Source organism: Alosa pseudoharengus, unplaced genomic scaffold (genome assembly GCF_046254945.1).
Source record: "Alosa pseudoharengus isolate Yale_2024_CS ecotype anadromous, Long Island Sound unplaced genomic scaffold, YU_APseudo_1.1 YU_APseudo_1.1_scf_7, whole genome shotgun sequence".
Classification (NCBI taxonomy): Eukaryota; Metazoa; Chordata; class Actinopteri; order Clupeiformes; family Clupeidae; genus Alosa; species Alosa pseudoharengus.
In genome coordinates this window covers 29,776,434-29,801,401 of record NW_027468859.1, presented here as the reverse complement: position 1 = coordinate 29,801,401, position 24,968 = coordinate 29,776,434, and the positions used below count along the sequence as shown (strand labels likewise).

At 41.5% G+C, this 24,968-nt stretch overlaps 2 protein-coding genes across 5 annotated transcripts in view; one reads left to right on the top strand and one right to left on the bottom strand.

The window, feature by feature from the left end:
- The first annotated feature begins 4,491 nt into the window (after positions 1-4,491).
- Positions 4,492-5,782, top strand: LOC143109876 (glutathione peroxidase 1-like). Its single transcript, XM_076272679.1, has 2 exons — positions 4,492-4,780; positions 5,050-5,782. The coding sequence occupies exons 1-2, from the start codon at positions 4,556-4,558 to the stop codon at positions 5,398-5,400; spliced, it is 576 nt and encodes a 191-aa protein (XP_076128794.1). The 5' UTR covers positions 4,492-4,555; the 3' UTR covers positions 5,401-5,782.
- Positions 5,783-6,145: 363 nt separating this feature from the next.
- The window catches only part of mboat2b (membrane bound O-acyltransferase domain containing 2b), a 52,509-nt gene continuing 33,686 nt past the window's right edge, over positions 6,146-24,968 (bottom strand). Inside the window, exons 3-13 of one of the 4 annotated variants that reach the window (XM_076272575.1) lie at positions 22,285-22,362; positions 15,239-15,334; positions 14,980-15,035; positions 13,112-13,166; positions 12,212-12,398; positions 11,723-11,915; positions 10,532-10,635; positions 10,209-10,273; positions 9,656-9,788; positions 8,270-8,421; positions 6,146-7,671 (exon numbers count right to left, since the gene is read on the bottom strand). In XM_076272575.1, the coding sequence (XP_076128690.1) occupies positions 7,419-7,671; positions 8,270-8,421; positions 9,656-9,788; positions 10,209-10,273; positions 10,532-10,635; positions 11,723-11,915; positions 12,212-12,398; positions 13,112-13,166; positions 14,980-15,035; positions 15,239-15,334; positions 22,285-22,362 (1,372 nt within the window). In that variant the 3' untranslated portion in view covers positions 6,146-7,418. Of the gene's footprint in view, positions 7,672-8,269; positions 8,422-9,655; positions 9,789-10,208; positions 10,274-10,531; positions 10,636-11,722; positions 11,916-12,211; positions 12,399-13,111; positions 13,167-14,979; positions 15,036-15,238; positions 17,411-17,694; positions 17,953-18,226; positions 18,689-22,284; positions 22,363-24,968 lie in introns of those variants that run through there. The other 3 variants (XM_076272576.1, XM_076272577.1, XM_076272578.1) reach the window with 3 other exon arrangements.

The window sequence follows — 24,968 nt, the reverse complement described above, 5'->3', positions numbered from 1 at the left end:
CAAGTCAGATCTGCACAGATCTGCCGCAAGTCGAACTCCCCTATTGACTCCCTATCGAAGTTCGCCTACAAAAAAGAACCAAAACGGCCATCTTTGCCCATATAAGGAGATCCGGTTGTTATTTGAAGCTAACTACCTATGGGAAGTTGCATTGCAAACAAAAATCTAAGTGTGCCGCCTTCACATACCGGAGATTACAGTATCCACTCGAAGGCAGAGGACAAAAGTGTGTTCAGGAAAACGTATGCATTTCAGACGTTTTCATCCCCGCGAGAGTTTAACAGGTGCGATAATTCAAAATCCCCATGTTATTTTAGGAAAAATCGCCAGATACCGGATGTCAAAGATGGCAGCTTTTTTGTAGGCGAACTTCAAAAGTGTATGATGATATGAATTTGATCTTTAAATTCTCTTCAACACCCAACTCCCCTGTTTCTAAAAAAGTTGGGATACTGTGTAAATTGTAAAACCATAACCATATATCCATCAATAAAAAAGAATGTGATGATCTGCAAATCACGTAAACCCATATTTGTTCGCAAAAAGAACGTAGACAACATGTTGAAACTTTTGACTATGTTATGAAAAATATACACTAATTTTAACGAAAGGCGCGGGCTGTGCTAACACAAGCATTTCACAACTTATTCATTTAATTGGTAACATGATAGAATTGTTTTCTTAGCCAAAACAAACACTTTGCTTTGCTTTGCTTGGCTGAATTATTTTGGATTTATTTCATTTCATGCATGCATGCAACATTAAATCTGTGTTCAATTTTTTTTCTTGATAATTTCTTACTTGTTCTTTTTTGTTATCAGCGCAAGTTTATGGGCATACAAGATATGGCAAATTCTTTACACAAAATAAACGGTTTGGTTATTAATAATACACAACTTAGTGTTGCACCTAGGCAGTTTTTTTTTCTGAAGATGCACAGGAAAGAGAAAGGCCACCAGAATGTACAAAACAGAAGACATCCGGTATCTGGCGATTTTTCCTATGGGAAAATAACATGAACACACTTTTGTCCTCTGCCTTTGAGTGGATACTGTGATCTCCGGTACGTGAAGGCGGTACACTTAGATTTTTGCTACCCCAGAGCTAACTTGCAATGCAACTTGCCATAGGTAGTTAGCTTCAATTAATAACCGGATCTCCTTATACAGGCAAAGATGGCCGTTTTGATTCTTTTTGTAGGCGAACTTCAGAGTTCTATTGTTAGGCCAGGCCCCATGAATCGATAAACGATTCACACCTGGAACTCATGTGATTCTAATTCTAATAATTGAATTGAGAATGAGTGTGTCGTGCCTTTATAAGCCTCTATAATGGCTGCTTGAACTCACCGTTCTCATTGTTTTTGTTGATTCAACATGGCTGTAATGGCAAAGGTTGTTGTGTTGGTTCTCGTTGCTAGTTTCAGTAATGGTACGTGTTTTAAGTATATTTTGGCAGTTGAATTATGCTTTTGAAATCCTGATTTAACTAATTTCCTCTGTTCTTCTTTTGAGCAGTCTTCGGTCTTCCAAAGAGGGATGTCATGAAAAGAGTTGCCCCTGAGGTTGATGTTTCAACAACACCAAATCCCAACAACCAGACCCAAACTGAAGCTGAGGGTGAGTATTTAATGTAATGCTCTTATGTTCTTACAAGTTGGTTGCGTTGAATTTGAATGTCTAAACTTAAATGGAATCCCAAGGTGGTGCAAGTGAAAATGTGCAAGCAAGCACTCCAGCACCTAATCCCCACAATCAGACCGCTACTGCACAACCTGATGTTATTTTGTGTTGGTCTTGAGACTTGGCTTCCTTCTGTCTTCCTCTTATGTGGAAACCAAAAGATGGGGCTAGTGAAGATGATGTGGTAACTGCAACCCCAAGTCCCCAAAACCAGACAGTGTCATCTGCCACAGGTGGAGTAACTGGATGGATGGATGGATGGATGGATGGATGGATGGATGGATAGATAGATAGATAGATAACACTGTAGAAACTGTTAAGGCTTGCTATGTGGAAGTGCCTTTTGTTTACAACTGCTGTTAGTGGGATAAGGCTGGCTTTTTTGACACGGACACACAGGTTCTAAAATTGGATCCTCCTTTTTCTTTTTCTCTTCATGGTTTTCTCGTGTGGAATCCCAAGATGGTGCAAGTGAGGATGCTGCTGTGTTAACCACTGTAATAAATCTGCAAAATGGGACTACCTCTGCCCAAGATGGAACCACCATCACTGGTAATTGTTTGGCTTTTTGTAGTGTTTACTGTTTGTGTACGGATTTAAATGTAATTTTATTGAGTCTTGATCAGATGTTAGATCTGGCGCTCAGCATGTTTAGAGCAGTGGTGCAGAGAGCACTGTGGGCTGGCTTGGTTGTATTTCATTTTTAGCCCAGCAGCTCTTGAAATCAGTGCCAGAAGTCAAACTCTCGAATGGTATAGATGTAGTGCTTTATTATCTCTAGTCTCTTGTATTTATCTCCTGCTTTTGTATTAGTCACCTTGAATTGTAGAGAAGATGTAAAAATGTAGGCCGTTCATCTTGGCCCAACATGCTGTACAAAGTCACTTTGTCTTAACACCTTTTAGTGCCAGGGTGCAGAAATGGAACATTGTGGGCAGGCCTGTTTATATTTCAGTCTGTAGCTTGCTCATAAACTCAACCAGTAGTCCCAACAAAATGTCTTTCAGTTTACCACCCCCAGGTTGAAGCAATGGCTTATTGTATTGTAAGTAAAAGGCTGCTTTTTATCCCTGTAGACTCCCCATGGTGATTCCTGAAGTGACTGCTCAGAATGCTAGTTCTTAATGGAACTTTTTCCTTCCATCGTGGGCCATTTCTTGCTCTTGGGCTTTCTCCATCTTTAATTCAATAAAGGCCAGATGTTCTTATCCGACATTGTCTTTCCTTGTTTCATGACTCCGGTCCAGTTTGGTGGTCAAGCTGACTTAACTCCTGTAGAATTAACTTTCAAAGACTTTTTGAAGAATTTTGTCTAGATTCTGTCTTAAAATGGCATTTGTGGATATTGACCTTGCTTAATTTGATTAAAACAATAGCAGCCAAATCTGGTTGTTTTAGTACAAGTGTGCTTATATTTGTAATTTGTCATATCTGAAGGGCAATTTTGTAGTGTACTATTAAATGATGCAATCACTTCCTAAATGGTTTCAATGGACTTGTCTTTTTGTATGAGGTAAAGACCATGCTAGTAAATAACTAGCTACACCTGATCTCTGACCGTTTAGCCTAACCTGTAATTTTTTTTTTTTTACAATTTGTAGTCTTTATAGAAGTTTCCTTACATTGTACAGCAGACATGAGAAAATAAAATGTTGTGTACTGAACTCTAGCTACCCTGCTATTTTTTTTTTTTATAAAAGCTGAACATTATTAAATGAGCATTGGAACAATAAGGTAGGGCTATCCAGAACCACTCAATGTATTTTTAATTATATTTGTAGATTTTAAACTGCTACATCAAAATGCCCTAATATTCCCTGACTTTACCCCAAATGATAGCCTGGGTGCCAGCTGAACTTAGCCCTGCCCATATTCTGACTAGATGTCAGGCTACCAAAATGATCAAATTCCCTTTCCATGTCTTGAATAGACTTTTTAAAATTCCATGATATTCCCAGAAATTCCATGACTCATAGCAACCCTGTAAATATTTTCCCCCTGTACATTACTTACTTACTTTGCTAGTGCATTTTAGTACAGAGCCACATGAACTCATTTCACTTTCCTTTCCGTATCTTAAGTCGCCTAGGCCAGTGTTTCTTAAAGTGTGGTCTGGGGACCATTGGTGGTCCGCAAGCTATCCCAAGTGTTCCGCGGGCAGATGTGGTAAAATATAATATAGATGAGTTGTTTGCAATATTGAACAAACTTGTATGTAAATATTAACAGTTCTGCACCACTGCCTATGTAAGATATGCCAGTTTAATATGAATCCTCTGATACAATAAGCAAGGTGGTGGTTCAGTGAGTAGGTCTATTGTGTACTGTTGAAGTAGGTCTAATCTTTTTTCCTTTTTATAGCGAAGTGGTCTGAGTTTCTTTTTGATTAGTTAAGTGGTCCTTGGTCTGAAAAAGTTTGAGGAACACTGGCCTAGGCTATAGCTTTGTAATGTATGTGATCAGATGAGCCGCAGTTCATATTCAGAATAGCATTGCAGTGAAGAGAAGGGGGTTGTGTCCCACCCTTCTTTAGTGTCTTTCCTTGCAGTCTGTCTAACAGTTTTGCTTATAGTCTTACAGTTCACCAGATAGAAGCATATTTCTCTCCACTCACTATTAAAATATGTTTTGATTTTATGGACATGTTTAAAAAAAAAAAACATGACTTTCACCATACTGTAAATACTCATGTTATTGCCTGAGTTGGGCATTTTGGCCTGTGTTCTGTTATCTCACAGACATGACTTGTCTCTCAGATGGACCGCCCTCCAATATCTCCAATATCAGGGCTGGATTCAGCATACTGGGTTATAAGAGTTGTAGACTGCAGGCATTAGAGTTTGTTGAAGACTGTGTGTTGGACGTGTCTGAACATGGCAGGCAACATTAAGAAATTCTACGACCTTTCTGCAAAACTCTTGTCGGGGGAACCCTTCAAATTTTCCTCTCTCAAAGGTAAAGTTGTTCTTGTTGAGAATGTTGCGTCACTTTGAGGAACAACTGTCAGGGACTACACTCAGATGAACGACCTCCATTCGCGATACTCTGCCGAGGGACTTGTTATTCTGGGGGTTCCCTGCAATCAGTTTGGGCATCAGGTATAGTACTTGGCTAGGCCTAAATCTTTGTGTAAATGTAACCTTATAATGTGAGTATTGATTGTGTATTTTTCAGTTAGTAAAATAAACCCTACACAATTTTCTACAACAGTCCTGCATATTAACATGTATAATAGTATAATTATATTATAATATAATTATATTATTATTCTTCTTCTTATTATTTCATTATAGTAGTGGTACTAATAGCAGTAGTAGAAGTAGTAAGGTTAATGTGGGTTAGATAATGCCTTATCTCTCCAAACCAGGAGAATGGCGACAACGACGAGATCCTGAATTGCCTGAAGTATGTCCGGCCAGGCCAGGGCTTCGAGGTGAAAATCACCCTCTTGGAGAAGGCCGACGTCAACGGTCAGGAGGCACACCCTCTCTTCACCTTCCTCAGGGAGCGGCTCCCATTCCCTCACGACGACACCACCTCGCTCATGGCCGACCCCAAGTACATCATCTGGAGTCCTGTGTCTCGCACCGACGTGTCCTGGAACTTCGAGAAATTCCTGGTGGGTCGTGACGGACAGCCCTTTAAGCGCTATAGCCGTCGGTTCCTCACCAAAGACCTGGAGGCCGACATCAAGGAGCTCCTCAGCCGGGGCAAGTAATCCACACCCTCCCAGACAACGCCCATGTGGTCACAAATGACGGGGGTGGTGAGGGGCAGATAGTGAATCCAGACGCTTGGAGAAGCTGATAGGGTCGCTTGTGTGTCCTTGATTAAACTCCGTCCCCACCCCACCCAGCAAGTCTGTCTATCCTTCCCCGTGATGTCTGTTTTAGCAGCATGCCTGCACTCCACACAGATGGGAACTACCGGCGGAGGGGGCATGTTTAGTGAATGATGGCACTCCTTGAAATCATTGTGAGAGGAGTGCTTGATGTATTTGAATGGCCTCCTTTCTGCTACAGTGTCTTGTTTATGTGGAGTTGGTTGCATAACATTTTTCACCAATAAACGTGAGTGCTTCATATGAAGTATTGTGTAAAAAAGAATATTGAATCTCTTGAAATCTTTATGTATCAGAGCACACGTGGTCCATCATTTGACCGACTGACTATCTATAGATATATTATATAGATATAGAGAATATATTCTCATTGGTTATTTGTATTCAATTCTCAGGGGCAGAAAATAATTATCTGACATATGCCTACTACATATTGGAGTAATTTCACTGAATGTACTGCATTCATGGCACAGATTTCAATGGCACAATCTAGACCTCAAACCTAAAGGGATTCCTCTTTTTAAATGGATTAGGGTGGCTTTTACGGACCTCTTCTCTAAGTGATGTCTTTGGATGGCACAGTTAGCACTACAGTAATGGACAAAAACACCACAAAATCATGTTGCAAAAATCATTTTTAATCACATCATATAATACAAAAACAAGAAAAATTCCAGGTTTCCCAACATGGACATTTTGCCAGAATGGCTAAAAGTTGAAAATTCATTGACCCATAATACTTGTTGAAACATGTCAGGACAGGGGCATTAGAAGTGAAACGCCTGACTAATCACACCACAGGCTAGGATCTGCCAACTTACAGATAATTCCTGGACATCTCTGAATTTTCTCAACAACCACCATACAGTAGAATTACATTAATGATATTTCGGTACTCTCTGTTTGCCATGTGGAGTGGAGGGAGAAGGTCTACGCGCTGTGATAAGCCACTGTGACTGTGTAGAAATGTGCTGATGAGGCCTTTTACAAAGGCATTGCTGTGTGTGAGCAACCCCTACAGTTTGTGGTGAACGTAATGAAAAATTTAACGCAAGACAGCAACAGGCCATATCATAAAGTACAGACAGAAAGCATTGTTGCTGTGAACCCGTTTTAAAGTTCACGTGAGAATGAAATATTTTTGGCTGAGGAGAAGAAAAGAGAAAGACACAATGCTGATCCCTCAACAACTAGCTGATGTCTAATTCAGAACCAGTTCAGTCCTCTGTGTTTATCTCGGTGTGGTAGGATTTCAGACTTACCCCAACTAATCTCAGCAGAACCAGGTGGAGAAGACCTATACACACCTGCAGGTCTCTGAATGAGGATGACACCAATATTTACCCCTTAATGTCCTTGTCCCTGTACAAACACAAACACACACACACAAACACACTCATCCATTTCCTCGGGGACATATGCTCCCCTCAGAACCCAATGCAGCCAATCTGACACACTAGATCTCCTCAAACACACTCTTTTCTATGAGTCTATGAAATCTTCCTTTGGACAGTCCACACACCACATCATTCTGACTAAGACCAAAAACGTGTTGACCCTCTGAGGGACCTCAAGGCAGCTTTGCGAAATGCTGTACACTGGCAATATTTGTATGGCACTGACAATAATCCAAGCTTTTATCCCACATAAGACCTTACTTAGGAAAGAAAAAACAAATTGTCCAAACAAGTGTTAATTTTGCTGTGTGTGAGTTTGTGCATTAGTCCAGTGGTCCAAAGTCTCTCTCTCTCACACACTCTCACTCTCTGTCTCTCTCACTCTTTCTCTCTCTATCACACACTCTTTTTGTCCATCCCCCCACCTCTCTTTCGCAGAGAGAACAGTACAAGGGATGTATGAGGGAAATAGTCTATGAGCTTTCCCCCAAATCATCTTCAAGACGTTTTGTCTTTCTGGATGCAGTTCCTGTCTGTGGCCTGTGGGGGGTGCTGGTGTTGCTGATGGTAATTATTGTGGTGGTGGTGGTGGTGATACTGATGATTATCCTGGCTGCTGCTGATGTCATACTGCTGAGGCGACGTCTGCCCACCTGCACGCTGTTGCTCCTTCATGCGCAGGTGTCGAGGTTTTACCGGCAGGGCCAGCGCTATTAGTACACAGGCAATGTGGACAGAGAAGTACCAGGACCTGTAGATTAGATTAGATTAGATTCAACTTTATTGTCATTGTGCAGAGTACAAGTACAGAGACAACAAAATGCAGTTTGTGTCTAACCAGAAGTGCAAAAAAGCAGAAAAGTGCAATGTGATATAAAAAGTAGTTGGTGCATAGACAGGACAAAAGATATAGTGCAGTGTAGACAGTAGTATACAGTTGTTTTCAGAAGGTGGTTTACAGTAGTATAAATATATAAAATATATAAATATAGTATAAATATAAGTAGTATGTAAATATAAGTATAAACATAATGTAGATGCCATGAGAGATGGGGAGGGAGGGAGGGAGTGAGAGATATATATAGAGAGAAAGAGAAAATATGAGAGAGAGAATATGGAAGGCATGGAAAAGCAGAAAAGATTATTGTGAGATTCTCTGCTGTGTGTTTGCAATCTCTGACCAGTAGTTAGTGGTTGTTTACACAACTTGATTTCTGACAGGTAGGATGTGAATGTGTGCTGCCTCAAGATAGTGAGAAAGAGCCCAGATTTGGCTTAAAAGGAGGTGTGTGTGTGTGTGTGTTTGACTGTCCCCTGTCGGGTGGTGAGTTTGAGTGTGTGTCCCTCACCTGTAGAACTTGAGGGAGGGCCCCACTGACAGCAGAACAAAGGGCACCACGGTGTAGCAGATGGCAATCTGAGTCCCCGCCCACGTGATGATGTCATACACCAGCTTGTGAGACGGTGAACCCAGGAAGTGAGGCCGTATGTTATGCCTTACCTGAGGAAGATCAAATATCAGGGTTACTTATGATATGTGATTCTGATTATAGTGTATGGTGGCGTGTGAGTGTGTGTGTGTGTGTGTGTGTGTGTATGTGTTTGTGCATAGCCGTGGGAAGTAGGGGTGCTGGGGGTGCGGCAGCACCCCCTGCAGGAAAGCACGCGTATTTATATGTCATACCACTCACGATCAGAAAAAAAGAAGCTCTCCGTCCCCCTGTCTATTATTCTATTATGCACTAAAAATGTTAGGCCTACATTAGACCTGGGAGATCTAAACAAAAACTAAACAAATTAACAAAACAAACCTGAGGGAGATATCCTATGACGCTAGCTTTATGGTACGACAATATGCCATATTAGGTAGGCTAGCTGAATATTACCGTGAGTTTCCCAAGGAGCTGAACACGGGCCGCCTCAATCTTCAGTTTAAAATGATGCATAGTGTTATCGGGGAGTCTCGGTGCACCACGGTGAAAGGTGGCATGGATATTAAGTAAGCTCCATCCACAAACAAGAGCTTTCTTCAGCGAGGTAGATGAACTTATTCATCTGTGTCTTTGCGTGCCTGTTTCAGTGGCCTCCTCAGAGCGTTCTTTCTCTTCTTTTTGAAAGTTAAAGGCTACACTGTGCGTTTATGATGTCAGCATTTGTTGTAGGCTATATTTGTGATATGTGGATCAATTTAATGTAGGCTAGCCTATGAATATTGAGTTGTGTAGGCCTATGTTATGCATATGTTTTGAGTCAATGTGTTCTGTCTAATATGCTGTGGGATAGAGTCTTTAGCCTGTTTTGACACCCATGTCAGAAGCGTCATTAATTATTACGTTTTATTAATGTTGGTGTTCAACATTTTTATATTTTTTGTGTTCACCGTCGATTTCGGTGCAAGGCTACAGCAACTTTGTTACCTAGCGTCAGATAGCAGACGGTTACTTTGTTTGCGTTAGTATCAATCTGTGGTTTGCGACATTTTGTCGCATTTTTTCTGTAGTGTAGCCATAATGTTCTTGACAGTGATGTATGCCTGTGCTGTGTGTCATGCAATGCCAGTATGCTGTTGTCCATTAACAGAGAAAGGCGTTTAAATAAAATACAATAACTTTTTTTAACCCCCCCCCCCACTACAGCACCCCCAACCAAAACTCACTTCCCACGGCCCTGTGTTTGTGTGTGTTTGTGTATGTGTGTGTGTGTCCGTCTGTGTGTGTATGTGTTTGTAGACTTACTGCCCGGGCTGCGAGTGTGACCACAATGCCGGTAAGAAAGGTGAGGTAGTATCCTGGGTAGGCTCCGTGCCACATGGCCGACAGCAGGAAAGTGGCAGCAGTGGGATTGTAGGGACAGCGCTCATAACACACCCTAAAGACAAGACGGCAGTCTGGTGAGCTCTCCTTAATCTCCTGCTCTCTCTCTCTCTCTCTCTCTCTCTCTCTCTCTCTCTCTCTCTCACACTCAATTCAATGAGCAGAACACAAATTCATACTAGCTAATAGGCCAGAGTTGCATGAGCAATGGCTGGTTTGCAACTTGTTCATCCAGCCACTAGATGGCAGAAAGTGGCGTTAGACTGCCACAGAGGAATACAGACAGCCCTTGGCATTTCCACTGAGGAGTATCTGCATTTTATTTGGGTCACGCCCGCGATTAAGCAAGCATGAATTCTTAGTAATTACATTTGAAAAATGAGTGCAACATGTCTGGAAGCACCGAAGTCACCTCCATCTGTTCGTTTAGTCATCGTCATGTGAATGTGCGGCATCGCCTTCAGAGATACTTTACCTTTTAAGCCAGTGTGCTGTCTGGATGTTCCAGTTGTCCAAGAACATTTTGAAACTTGTGGCAAGCTGAGGAGAAACAGATCAAAGTTCCCAAAGATCAAAGAGTTGAAAAGGCAGCGACATTGTGACCATGCTCAGGGTTCTTGGTATGGTTTCCTGTTTTACTTCATGCATACATTATTCTTGTGTGCCAGTCTGATGCTGTCATTTGAACTCATCTTCAGTCATGCCACTGTTTCAGATCCTATGGCCTGACCAGATGCAGACAACCTGAACCTGCCATTGCCTACTGATTGGCCGTTTATAGAGAAGAGCCTGACTGACCTCGATGTTGAATATCCTCAGGTTGGAAATGAGGTCCCAGCGAGCTGAGCCGTCACTGTCGTAGCCGTTGAAGCCAAAGCCGGCAGCGTTGTTGATGGCATCAGCTGTACAAGAATAGAAATGCAGACGTCAACAGTGAAGCATCTGTGTTCTGCCTTATTTTCCTCAGGTCTTGGTACCGTAATACATTTGTCTGGCACAAGGTCTGCCTCATCCTTGCAGTAACACTTTAGGTCCTGGTGTAACAGAATGAAACCTAAATCTTGATTTTATTGACAGCTAGCCTTGTAAGCGAGATGCAGAAGTGGCAGCTTTGAGGTTTAGGTTGGGGCAGCCGTGGCCTACTGGTTAGCGCTTCGGACTTGTAACCGGAGGATTGCCGGTTTGAACCCCGACCAGTAGGAACGGCTGAAGTGCCCTTGAGCAAGGCACCTAACCCCTCACTGCTCCCCGAGTAGCAGGCAGCTCACTGCGTCGGGATTAGTGTGTGCTTCACCTCACTGTGTGTTTACTGTGTGCTGAGTGTGTTTCACTAATTCATGGATTGGGATAAATGCAGGGACCAAATTTCCCTCACGGGATCAAAAGAGTATATATACTTATGCTTATAGTTATATTTTTGAATTTGACTTGAATTTCCCCTGGGGATCAATAAAGTATCTATCTATCTATAAGGGACTGTTTAGTGTAGTCTCAGCTGCAAAGCTCTTCATGCTAAAAAGTATTTTTCCGTTTGCTTGAATGTTCCAATTGTATTGAGTTAACAGCAGAGAGGACACTGACCCAAGCTGGCATTGTCATAAGAAAGCATGACATGACTGCATGTGTCATATGTGACTGAAGCCCTGTCTGAAATACTTAAATACAAATACTATAAGAGCTCGTATCATATTGCTGTGACTGATCTTGACGTTGGTCTTCATTTGCACTAACAGGCAATACTGGTCATGTCAGGTGCAATAACCTTTTTTCTCCAGATGAGGGCAGTACAGTATTATTAAATTTGATAGCATGTTTGTCATTGCATATATTGAAAAAAAGAGGGATAGAAGAGGGAAGACAGATAGAAGACAGGAAAGAAGGAGTGACACGGAGAGAGTGACACAGTCAAAGTAGCCGAAAGAGAGAGAGAGAAAGAGAGAGAGAGAGAGAGAGAGAGTCAGAAAAAGAGCGAGGGAGAGAGAGACGCACCCAGAGTCCACACAAAGTAGTACTTGGGCCGGGTGGTCAGCATGGACAGGTAGAGGTAGACCACCTGCGCGTAGAAGGGCGTGCTGGCGATAAAGTGGTCATCGATGTTGCGTTCCACAGGGCAGACTTTACACACAGACAGGAACACAAGCAGCGAGAGGAAGCTCGTGGCCAGCTTACGGGCCACCACCATCTGTGGAGGCAGAGGGCACAGGTGGAAGAGAGTAAAAAGGGCTGTGTGAAATAACAGCTTTGCCCTGGGAGTCCGCAAAGGGTGTTGACCACTAGAAGAAAATCTTACATGCAAGTGGGCACAGTGTGTCCATGCATGCAATAAATACAGAAACAAAGCAAACCATCCTAGCTACTGACACACTTCGGTGTGTGAGACTCTATTCTCACACACACACACACACACACACACACACATTCACATTCATGTGTGTGCCTTCATTTTCAGAGCAGGTTCGATTTCAGGTTTGGCCTTACGTTTGGTGAGGGCTCGGTCGGCCTGCCCTTCTCGTGGTTGGTCTGGCGGCTGGACTCCAGTGGGCGGTGTCGGCAGGGCACACCCTCGATGAAGGCGATATAGTCATTGTAAGAGCACGTGGGACCGGCCAGGATCCCCATAAAGTTACAGCTGTAGCTGAAGTACTCCAGCAGGCTGGGCATTCTCCTGCAGAGGCAGAGTGCAGCACACACACACACACACACACACACACAGACACACACACACACACACACACACACAGCATGTTTGGTGCTAAGCTAATGGATTCCAGCCGAGTCCAAGCGATTGGGAATGTTCTGGGAACAATGCCCAATGCTAAGCGGCCCAAGGAAAGTTTGGAATGAAACATTAGAGCTGCACTATGCCAGAAGTGTTACAGATTTATATATCTGTGTTCTGATATCATGACAATAAAAAAATATGTTGCTGAAATTGCTATACAAAATTCCTCAAGGGCAGAATGTTTTTATTGTATCCAAAAGATAACCATGGTGAACAGTCCCAGTATGTTATATATATATATATATATATATATATATATATATATATAATATAGCAGTACAGACAAAATTAAGAGACCACTGCAAATTTGAATATGACTGTCAACTCATTTGAATGTCACTCAGCAACGTGCAGTGGACTCCTAATTTTTTCCAGAGCTGTATTTAAAAACATGTTCTCTTTCATGTCAGGTGAGCATCTTCATAAAACACAGCACAAGTGTTATGATGGTTTTAAGAAATAAGTCATCTGGAACAGTGAAGGAACACCCAGAAACCTGGATGAAACCAGGAAGGAATACATCATGGCAACACCCACATAAACCCCAGTTTAATTTGCCCTGACTGCCCACTAGTAACTGTTTCCTTCATCTCTACCTGATAGCCAGCACCTTCTGATTCGGGGTGAGCTGCTCCTCTTTGCGTGCCATCCCTATGAACAGAATAGAGGACAGGAGACAGACAGAAGTGGGTGTCATTCCGGCTCCCAAAACATCACTGACTATTCTTAACACCACGGTGCTCCTAAAGGAGCTGGGGAATGTGAAGACATGCACGAAAGAGGCTGTAAATAGGCGCTGTGCCTTTAAGTGTGTATTTATGACACATAAACACAGAGGGTGATAGGTGGTGTTTATGTGCCTGTGGGACCCAGGTCTTTTCAAGCTTTACAATAAAACCCAAGCTAACAGTCCATTTGTATTTCATAACCTGAGTAAAAAAGACTGCATTATGTTCTTCTTCTTCAAGGTTTGAAAGAGATTGGGATATATTGCTCCCGTATATTTAGGGTTGAGATTCTTGTACTAAAACAAAGTATTGACCCAAACAGATATTTTAGCCTGAGAGCAAATCTCTCATTTGGCATAAAAACATCAGTGTTTATGGAGCTTTCTCTACGTGTAAGCAGGTCAGTGACACCACAATAAACCAGCTTCATTAAAGACATTCACAGGCCACCACCTGAAGTATTATTGATGACACACTAAACTATGTCCAGGATTGGTCATAACCAGAGCGGTCTCTCTATGGCTCTGATCACAACACCCAATGGAGGATGAATGGATGAATGGAAATGTCATGGCATTCACATCCAACCACTTCAAAATACAGCCTTTCAGCCCTCACACATACAGACCACCAAAGTGTCACTATATGTGCAACCTTGTTTACGTGTGAATGCGCATGAGTATAGTATGCATACATTCATGTTTGTTTCTGTGAGTGAGTATGTTGGAAAAAGGATACTACTTTTGAATTCATGAATGTGTAGATGAGCACTTCAAAAATGTCATGCAATCTCATTCTCGCAATGCAAATTGGCATGTTGTGCATTGTGTGTATGTGTGTGTGTGTGTGTGTGTGTGTGTGTGGATGGGTTGCAAGGGCTAAATGAGTGAAATAATTTCTTAATGTTTATGGAGGCCATTACGGCGATAATGAGATTAGGATCCTGATCATCTCACGTTTCAGTTAATGCTCTTGGAGAGGGGCCACGCCAGACGAGCACTTATAATGAACCTCACCCAAACGGTTCGCAAAAACAGTCCCACTGCACAACACGCAGCTAGCATTATTTTCTCCCAAGTTAAAATGCTGCATTTCAAGAGGATTGTGATTTGATCCTTGCGACAGGCAAATAACTACTAAAAGTAATCTTGGCTGATACGGCTATAACAAATATAAGTCCACTCTCCAATGTCCAGTAAGTCACTAGTGAATTATTTGGGAATGAAGTTGATTGTATGGTTTTGGTGTCGCTGTTCAGTGGATTGGCTTGGACATCTCATCAGGTTTGGACAGACTAACTGCCATGGTATTTAGGCAAATGAATCAAAGCCCAATAACTGAAACACCTTGAGTTGTTCAAAATATCAGTTTTAGCACTATCATTATAAAGCAACACTAGTCCAACACTATGTGGCATGTGCATTAGTGCTGACAGTGACAGCGGTTTAGTGCCATCTTGTTACTAGTCAGATAGGTTAATGGCTGGAGCAGAGAAACTGATTATATCCATTGAGGATGAAAGGAGTGGGGTAGAGAGTAACTGTCATTTGTAGATGTGGATATGCACACACACACACACACACACACACACACACACACACACAGTCAGCAGACCGTACATCTGTGACAGTTCAGCCTTAACACTTACTTAATAACTTAAATTGAGCAGTCAATCAGAGACACCACTCCACCACTGAATCTGACAACTACTGTAGTGTATGGATGTGATACCTTACCATCATGGATCTCAAATGCCAGACTTGTGATCTTCTGTGTAATGACCATCATGGGCCTGAGAGAGAAAGGAAGAAAGGCAGGCAAAATGGATAAACAGGTAAGACAGTTTGTTTCTAATAACCAGATATGACAACAGGCCAACACAGCATTCACATCCAATTATTCTCCCATAGACACCCACCAACATCATGAACACACACATACGGACACACCCACTTCTCTCTCCCATACTGACACACAAGTACAAAAAAATCCTACCCTGTGAAATCTGCCGAGTACATCCCATAATCAAAGACATAGACACGTGTGATCTGGCAGAAACTGAGGTAGCCCAGGGCAACCACCAGGCAGTACCTGTGAACACAGAGTTCAGGGATTAATGTGGATTTATTCACTTGTCATAATGGTAGCACCAACATAGCAATTCACTACAATTTATTATCAGATCACTTCCAGAATTCAAGTCCATATGCATAGCCCTACTTCTAATAGCAGGACCCCAGAGCTTAATACATAACTTTACTGGCATTGTTGAAGAATTATGTATCATCTGTCTAAATCCATGCTTCATGCAGTAGCAGGTCCCAAGAAGCTACTGGGGGAAAAGACACATGGAGCTGAGGAACATTTAAAAGACATTTCCCCATAGACTAGTGATATGTCCTTCATTCAACACATGTAGTGGTGGGTATTACTTAAATGGACACAAGTCTATGTATGAGTTTGGGTGTGCAATGGCCTTGAGTGTGTACGTGCACAAGTGCTCACACATGGTTAAGTATTACTTTTACTTTAGGCCTATATATAATGAGCTTACAGGCACTGATCACAAAAGCCACACAAATCCACATACCATTTTAACTAGAGCCGTTAACACCTTTGGGTGAAACCTATAGGCCCCACAAGAAGCAGGCCCCTCAGTGTAAACGACCAGAGTTATATGGTAGTAGCTCAGACTCAGACCCATTACTTGGCTTCAGTGCATACTGGCTCTCACAAGCTTTGTTACCAGGACAGGACCACAGCTAAATCATAAATCACACTGTAAGAATAAAACTGATGGTTCTGTGAATATATTGGCCATTGCGTTCTTGTCTAACAGCACCAACACAAAAGAAGTAATGTGTAGGTATCTACACATTCCTGCAGTCTTACAGTCAGATACGTCCAACTGCTCAGCTTGGAGTCGCTCATGATGGCATATGCATGTTCATGAACAATCACCCCCAGCCCATGCAATTCGCAATTTTTTAGTAACCCCCATATTGTTTAAGCTAAGGTAATACAACTTAACTGGAACCAGACAGAGACAGTCAACCTTTTATTTATTGGACAAGTGGACACAAGGCCACATTACATGCAATAATAACAAAAATATTATTATAAAAAATTATGAACATAATGACAACTGTAACACCCAAGTCATTCATAATTGACAGAAAATAACAGAAAAATAATAGTGGAATCATTGATGAAAATTTGAAAAGTAGAAATAACTAAAGTAGAAACGAAAAGGTGTCAAGGCTACTCTATTTCAATCATATTGTCATGTGTCTTGTCTTGCAGAGTGATGGCCAAGTTAAGACCAGTAATAGTAGATATCAAGGTCATTCTTATAGGCTATCTTGCTTTTTTCAAGAATCTTTGTAAAACATCTCAAGATGTTATTCAAATTTCCTTTCACCACATCTCTCATCACCTCATAAACCTTCTCTCGGTCCTCTGGTGTGCCATAAACCTGCCTATTCTTGTTCCCAATCTGCACCCATTCGTCCCTTGCTACAGCATCCACATAAACCTCATACTGGTTCATGAGTGTAGTGATTTCATTCACACGCTTGGATAGACGTTTACAGGAACTGTTGTGGATATTTTTGATGGAGTCTTCCATGTAGTCAGCAATGCTTTGAATCAGAACGTTACTGAAAATACCAAAGACCTGTCTACTGAAATCAGGCACCTTGTGACCGAGGTCAACCACCATGAGATCCCTAAGGATTTTTTCTTCGTGTTTTGTGAAGAAAGTCTGGAGATTTTCCTTTAGTTTCTTCATATCTTCTGCTTTGTACTTGACTTGCAGTCTACTTAAGAGCTCCTTCAACACATCTTCAAGCATGTTCTTCACGCCCATATTGATAACTTGGTGACCCTCGTCTGTGTGTTGGCGTCGGGGTTTAAGCTGTGGTTTTGATTGGCCATTAAGGTATTTAATTGAATCCTCCTGGGCCCACGCAGGTATGCTGTCTAAGGCTGCCTTTGCTCGCTCCCTTATTTTCTCATATTTGTTTTGCTTTACAGAGTTCTGTTGGCCTTGTATGGAGATCTGGCTCTCCTCGATTTCAGTGGTGTGGCTGGACACGGGCGAAAGGGGTGATGTTAACTTTGAGGGAGAGTCTGATGGAGATGGAGGTGGAGATGGAGCATGTGTCCCTATAGAAATTCACAACATAAACCAAAATATTAAACCTGGATTTACCTTGAAAGTACTCAGTCAACAAGTGCTGTGTTTCAATGAATTTGAATTATATGGCATAATATGTAGTTACTGTATGTTGTGCATATTTTCAACACGGTGGCCTATATTAAGCATTGTATATTCAGTTGGAAATTACACACTTAACACATGTGCTAAACAATACAATGATATACACAGTATATCTACTGAGTATGTTCATAGTCGATATCATAATAGTACCAGAACAAGTCTGACTTACTCTTCCAGACCCTGTAAGCATTAGCAAAAATGGTAAATCCAACCACAGCCACAGCTAGGCACAAACCCCATTCCGGGTTAACATCACTCAGCAGACTTATCATAGTTCTCACGAGGCCTTAGGCTACTATACTGAGTAGGTCCAGGAAAAAAACAAACATCAGTTCTGCTATGACAGTTTTGCGAAATACATTAGGCCTACTCTCCCTGACTTTTTTTTAATTTAGGGCAAAAAAGACCACATCACTAGACAACTAGGCTACAAGACCCTACTTTTCCAAATTCCATTTTTTACAAGGCTTCTAGTAGCCCCCCCCCCCCCCCCCCCAAACGCACACACACACACTATATAACTCAACTAAATTAATTAATTGACAATAACCTAGACTTAAGACACACACGTCTAGACTAGCCAACTTTATAAGTTATAACAGTCCACTATAAGTTGGAGGGTTGAGACCATGAAAGGTCCATTTACTTTTACTTTCATGACCTAATGCAAATATACCCTATGTGATCATAAATCAACATACCTTGCTATTATAATCCAAGAAAGACACATACAGACAGTCACTCATTGGGACTTAAATGGAGAGAAGTGAAGTCGCTTTGAACTAGTTTCCTGTGCGCTAGCTAGCTTGTGTGAGAAGCTGTGAGAAGGGACAGACTCACAGACTCCAAGGTCCACCTCGTCATGAAGCCTATTCCCGACACACCCTTTCCATGCCCAAAACTAGTGGGTTTTCAAATCACGCGCCACTGACTAAAGCCATTTAGAACAACCCATAGCCTACATGTTAGTTTCCGGTCAACTTCATTTATTCAGAAAAACCTACTGATTCAACTTCACCTTAATTCCGTATAGCAATATTTAGAGGCTAAACAAATAACACAGAACGCATTCCTTGCAAGCTCCATAGGCATGCTCCCTTTCTGGTCCGTTCACGTAATAGTCCCATCCCCGTTCCAAACTTTGTGCTGTGTTTGGACTAGTTTCGTAACCACCGGATGAACAGGGGTCGACTGTCTAGGTTTCAGTTTCACATTCAGTCTCTTTACAGTTACAAAGGTAAACTAACAGACAAAGCGCGATTTCGATCGGGGTTGCCTCTACTAAAATAGTAATCTAGGCTACCTATTACCCATATTAAATTGTGGTCATATTAAACAAGAATATGATTTTAAATGGTAATATTGAAAATGTTTCAATGCTCTACCTTTTTCAGCCATATATTAAAATCAATGCGTTTTAATACAGAGCAAATGCAAGACATGTCTTAACTGGTGTTATATCTCATCTAGAGGTTATATGCTTTTAGAAAATATATAGTTTAGGGTGTTTAATTTGTTTCCCCTGGACTGGACATGCCCAAATGTATCCACTTTACATTAGATTCGCCTATACAGAACAGAGGGCAATGTATTGTGCATTCATGGAGAAAGATGGGACATGTCTTAACTGGTATTATGTCTCATCTACAGGTTATATGTTTTCAGAAAATATATAGTTTAGGATGTTTAATTTGTTTCCCCTGGACTGTATATACAAAAATGTATCAGCTGCACAGATCCGCCTATACAAAATAGATTATGTATTATGCAAAGTGTGGTGGAAGTTGGGAACATACGTTGATTGTTATATTTCATGTACAGGGTATATGCTTTTATAATATATATAGTTCTGGCTGTTCTATGACTTTAGTGAACCAAAACCCATGCATAGGCATGCATTATATATTTGTGTGCATCAAATACATGTTGGCATCTATCATAAGGGGGGAGCTAATTAAACTTAATATTAAACTATATTTATTAGTATATCAGAAATAATTACTATATCATTATTCATCATAATCCATCATCCTCCAGTCCTCTGAAAGGAAGTTGTGCAGATTGTCACATTGTTCATTTTGACATGTTCCACAGGCAGCAGTGAAGCGTAATCCGTATCTACATTAACAGAAGAGAGCCTTGCAGAAATGCACACAGTTACAGCGGATAACTTTCAAAAGCTGTGAGGCTTACTAGCAGATTTAGTTGGAGGGTGACGTTCTGGAGTCACAAATAATGACGCAAGGACAACCTTCCTACTCAGGGTGTTGTGCCGTAATGTTGTAAGAGAGTCTGTGGACTTCCCACCAAAAAGTACAGCCATCACTTGGCATCTTAATTCACCAATCACTTCTGTTGTCTGATTGGGAATAGTGAGGGCATTGGCACATGACTGAAGGACAAAATCTCCTCTTCTGGAATGCTGTCTTTTGCTGACACCAAAGATCCTAGAGATTAAAGTTGACATGATATTTCAACTTTAATCTCAAAATGTTGTGTTTAATGTTGACATGTCGACTTTTAACGACATGTTGGGCTTGGCTTCTCATCATGGCAAAAATATTTGTTTTCTTCATGTGTGGCCCTAATAGTCTGTCGTATGCATGTAACTGAACTGACAGAAAGACGTGAAAAAAAGTAGAATGAAATGATGTCTATCGTTCTCTATGCTTTAAGTAGGCTGAATTGGCAGCATGGTTGGAAAGTTGTGGAAAAGGAGGGACTAATTACAATTCAATAGATTATAATTCATTCCTGACCTCTTGTTACGCCACAACCATATTTTTAGGGTGGCATGATTTAATGAAGGATTTTGTGACATATATGATTCAGTGACCTCTAAATCTGATTAAACACAAAAAAAACTTTCCTAGGCTGAATAATGCTTCAGATATAGCCCAAGTTAGCTTCTGGTGGCCATCTTTGATGCCATCTTGAAAATGACAAGACTTTGAAAATGTTGAACTGATACTTTAGTGTGACATATATGATTCAGTGACCGCTAAATCTGATTAAACATGAAAAACACTTTCCTAGGCTGAATAATGCTTCAGATATAGCCAAAATTAGCTTGTGGTGGCCATCTTGGACGCCATCTTGAAAATGATAAGTCTTTGAAAATGATGAACTGATACTTTAGTGTGACATATATGATTCAGTGACCTCTAAATCTGATTAAACACGAAAAACACTGCTAGGCTGAATAATGCTTCAGATATCCCAAATTAGCTTCTGGTGGCCATCTTGGACGCCATCTTGAAAATGACCCCTTTACTGGGGTCAGATTTTACTAGATTTTTAATATGTTATTAAGTACATCTAAAGGTATCATAATCAGTTGAAAAACCTTTTGTATCAATTTTTTTGAGGTTAGGTGTTTTTTTTCCATATATTGACCCGCCTATATGTAGGCTCAGGCTACTACGGCTAGTAGGTTAGGCTACTCGTGCAACCCCAATGGCCTGCTTTACACGAGTGTATTTCCTGTTCTATTCTCAGCACATACAGTATGGATAATCAGATTGCGATCAATGTAGCCTATCAAATTGTGAGAACCAACTGGCTCTCACATAAGAGACCTCAGATTAGGTCTGTGTCTGGATATAGTAACGAAAAAGTGTTTGTGTGGAATAATGTTAATAATAACATGGGCAATGTTGAAACAAATTAACCTTTGTGGACAAAAAACATCCCCAACAGAACAGCCTTCAAGAGCATTTCACTGGGGTTATCAGGCACCTTCCTTCACGGGTATTTCATTGAAATAGGCCCACGACACCTCCAGAACCCTAAAAAGTGGTATGTGTGATACACAAAGTACCTTAAATAATCCAAGCAAACATTCACTGCCTCTTCAGAGCAGGCCTCAAAATGGACCTTTCCTAGTCTGAGGGGCCTCTTAGTTTCTGGTCAAGGTTGTATGCATGAGAGGAGAGATGATATTGCATTGCTCCCATCACCCCACCCCACCCCACTGGAGCATTGGTTTCCATCTTCCATCAACCCCCCTTTTACTTTCTCACATTGTCTCCCTCTATTCTTCCTCTTTTTGTTATTCCTCTCTCTCTCTCTCTCTCTCTCTCTCTCTCTCTCTCTCTCTCTCTCTGTTGTTACAGTTGGGTCATTATCTCGACTGGGCAACAGTGAGACAAAAAGGCTTACATTCAGAATGAATGAAAACACCTGGCTTTGACAGAATTGCAATCTGACTCTTAAAGCAGGTCAACTGGGGCGACACTTTGTCATCTATCTATCTACCTGTTTCACACTGTCTTCTCAGTATTTTTGCGATTCTCTCTTTTCTCCTTAAAGGAAACCAATTTACAAAACTAAAGCAGGTTACTGAAAATAACTATTTTTAGCAGTGGTTCACCTGTTTAATCACGTTTTCACCAGAAGATTCCAAATGTACTGTGTATTGGTGAAAGGATACAGCAGTTGACAGTGAACAGAGGCAGCCGTGGCCTACTGGTTAGCGCTTCGGACTTGTAACTGCGGAGGGTTTCAGGTTCGGACCCTGACCAGTAGGAACGGCTGAAGTGCCCTTGAGCAAGGCACCTAACCCCTCACTGCTCCCCGAGCGCTGCTGTAAGCAGGCAGCTCACTGTGTCGGGATTAGTGTGTGCTTCACCTCACTCTGTGTTCACTGTGTGCTGAGTGTTTTTCACTAATTCATGAATTGGGATAAATGCAGAGACCAAATTTCCCTCACAGGATCAAAAGAGTATATATACTTATACTGAAGATGTGCAGGGCTTACTTGTGTATGTGCTCCACTCCAGCGAGGATCATGATGCCATAGGTGAGCCCACTCTGAACAAGGAAGTGCAAGGCATACCTGAAGATATAGAAGGAAACAAATAATAAAACAAGAGCAGACCCTTGCCTCGGTCACGCAGTATCAACTAAAGTGAAACCTAATTCCAGCATCTGCATTCTAAGGCAGATCTAGATGTTCATGTAGGACGACCAAATTATGGTGACCCCTCTGCCTTATATAAAATTGTTTGAAGTATCATCGTACCAGTACCTTTTAAGTTATGGGTCCTGACACACACAGATGGACAAAAAGACCCGATTACAATACCCTCTTCCCCCCTATCAGAGAACGAGGGTAATAAATAGAAAGGCAGATAGACACACAGACAAACAGATAGACTGACAAATAGAGGAAGAGAGAAAGTCAAATGTCAGACAGTTCCTTATCACGGGCACTCAGTCATCCAAGGAAAATTTGACAACCAAACTAAAAATCTCCCCTCTCCTGATATCTCTCCACCTCTGCTTGTGTACAGTCCAACTCACTCTATAGGGATCTGCATTTCGCCATGACTTTAGTTTAATTTCATACTGAATATATACATACACAAACATCTAGGACCATGAAGAGAAACTATTGAAGGATGAAATTAACCCATACTGTATGTGACTAAAAACTAAAAATAATACGTTAAGGAAAAAAAAAAAAAATTTTTTCAGTAAGAGGAACATGAAATGTTGTGCTCATATATGCTCAAATTCTCACATTTATCATGCCATAATTGGTAGACGAAGTTGACACACAAAAATAACACTTACTTTGACCAATTTGAAAAATGTCAACTGATTTGCGCTTAGCTCAGCTAGTGCATAAAGGGTTATAAAGGAGATTTTAAAATTACACTGAGGATATTAATGAGTTAAAACTACACCAAAGCACATATGTATGTATGTCACACACACATGCACATACACATAGAGATGCAAACTAAAGAATGACTACATGTAAGTATGCATGTGCCTGGGCATGAACACACACACACACACACACACACACACACACACACACACACACACACACACACACACACACACACACACACACACACACACACACACACACACACACACACACACAGAGTCTTAACAATCAGAAATGAGAGGGCAAAGAAGATATAATTATTGATGAAGGGTACAAACTCTGCCTCTGGGCAGACATGTTGCACAGACCTCCTCACAATCACATTAGTTCAGCAGTTATGGTCAGGAAGCTGACCCCTGATAAACAGGAATGAACAGCCGCCAACTCTTCCTCTTCATACGGAAAGACTGCAGCTCAAATAGGAGTGCATTATTGTCAGTAACAAACAGCAGCATATATGCTTGTGGAACAAGACAATTAACAAGATATCTACACAAACTGCTTTGTTTACATATGTGATGGGATCTGGAAAAACATCATACAGTGAAATCCTTGATTTCTGCTCCATTTCAACCCTCTCTGGTGAAATTTCACTAACTTAAGACTCTAATACCATCCTAGCAACATCCTAGATGCCGTCCCCTAGCAACATCCTGGATACCATACTTGCAAAATCCTGGATGTTGGACGTTATCAGAATCATAAGTTGGTGAAACTTCCCTAGTGTACTTTATTAGGGGACTTGTCTCTCTGTCTCCTGCATTATTAACACAAGCAGCGTTCCAGCTCAACATGACCCAGGACAGACACAGGGGCCGCTGGACATTGGACAGCAGATCATGGCTGGGTCTGTCAATCAGTCAACAGCCATTAGGAGGGGATGCTGGAGATATCTCAGCGGGTCAGTTCATGATCTTATCTGTCCGTCTGGGACTGAAGCCAGTGGGACTTCTCCTCGGAGGGATGAGACAGGCTAAGGCGGAGAGGGATTGACAAGGCTCAGCAGCACGGTCTCAACTCGACTTTTACTGCTGGACCGTGGGCTGCTGGGGAAGAGTCAGCTCCTGTATTATACAGCTGAACATAACTGTGCGTTTGCACAGTAAACACAGACATTTACAATTACGCTAAATATACACACATACCAAAACGCACACCATAATGGTCTCATCTAATTAGCTGCAAACTTAAGATGGCCATCTTCAATTAATCGATTGGTGTAATTAAGTCCGGAGCCCATTAGCAAGCCATGTCTTACGAGTACAGTAGCTTCACTGATTCCAACTTGGGAAGAGCGGCTAGCATATCACCTTGTTGCGTCTAACGCTTCATAAATATCGGCATGTCCTCACTCCGCTGTCATAAACAAAAGCTGTGTTCCACTGCGTAGGCCTGTTCCACGGTTGCCATGCCATGCCATTAATCCCACTCTTGAGCAGCTGACGGCACTGCTGACTAGCCCTCTTTGCTCTGGCAACAAACTGTGCATCCCGGGGCCATAAATGTTATTGGGTGGTGGGTACATAATTTTCCGGCAGTGTGCTCTTTTCGGGTATGAACGGTGAATTACAATGTGGGGCTAATATATAGATTTTTATACGCACACGGATGGCATAATGGCTTATGTTTCTTGTTTTTTTATGCAAAGTACAATTAAAGCACATGATCCAGTTACTAAGTCAACAAACGTCTGCCTTTTAAAGGAAAAAAGTACACTATTTTATTTATTCACCAATGAGTATTTTTAAATTTACTTTAAAAAA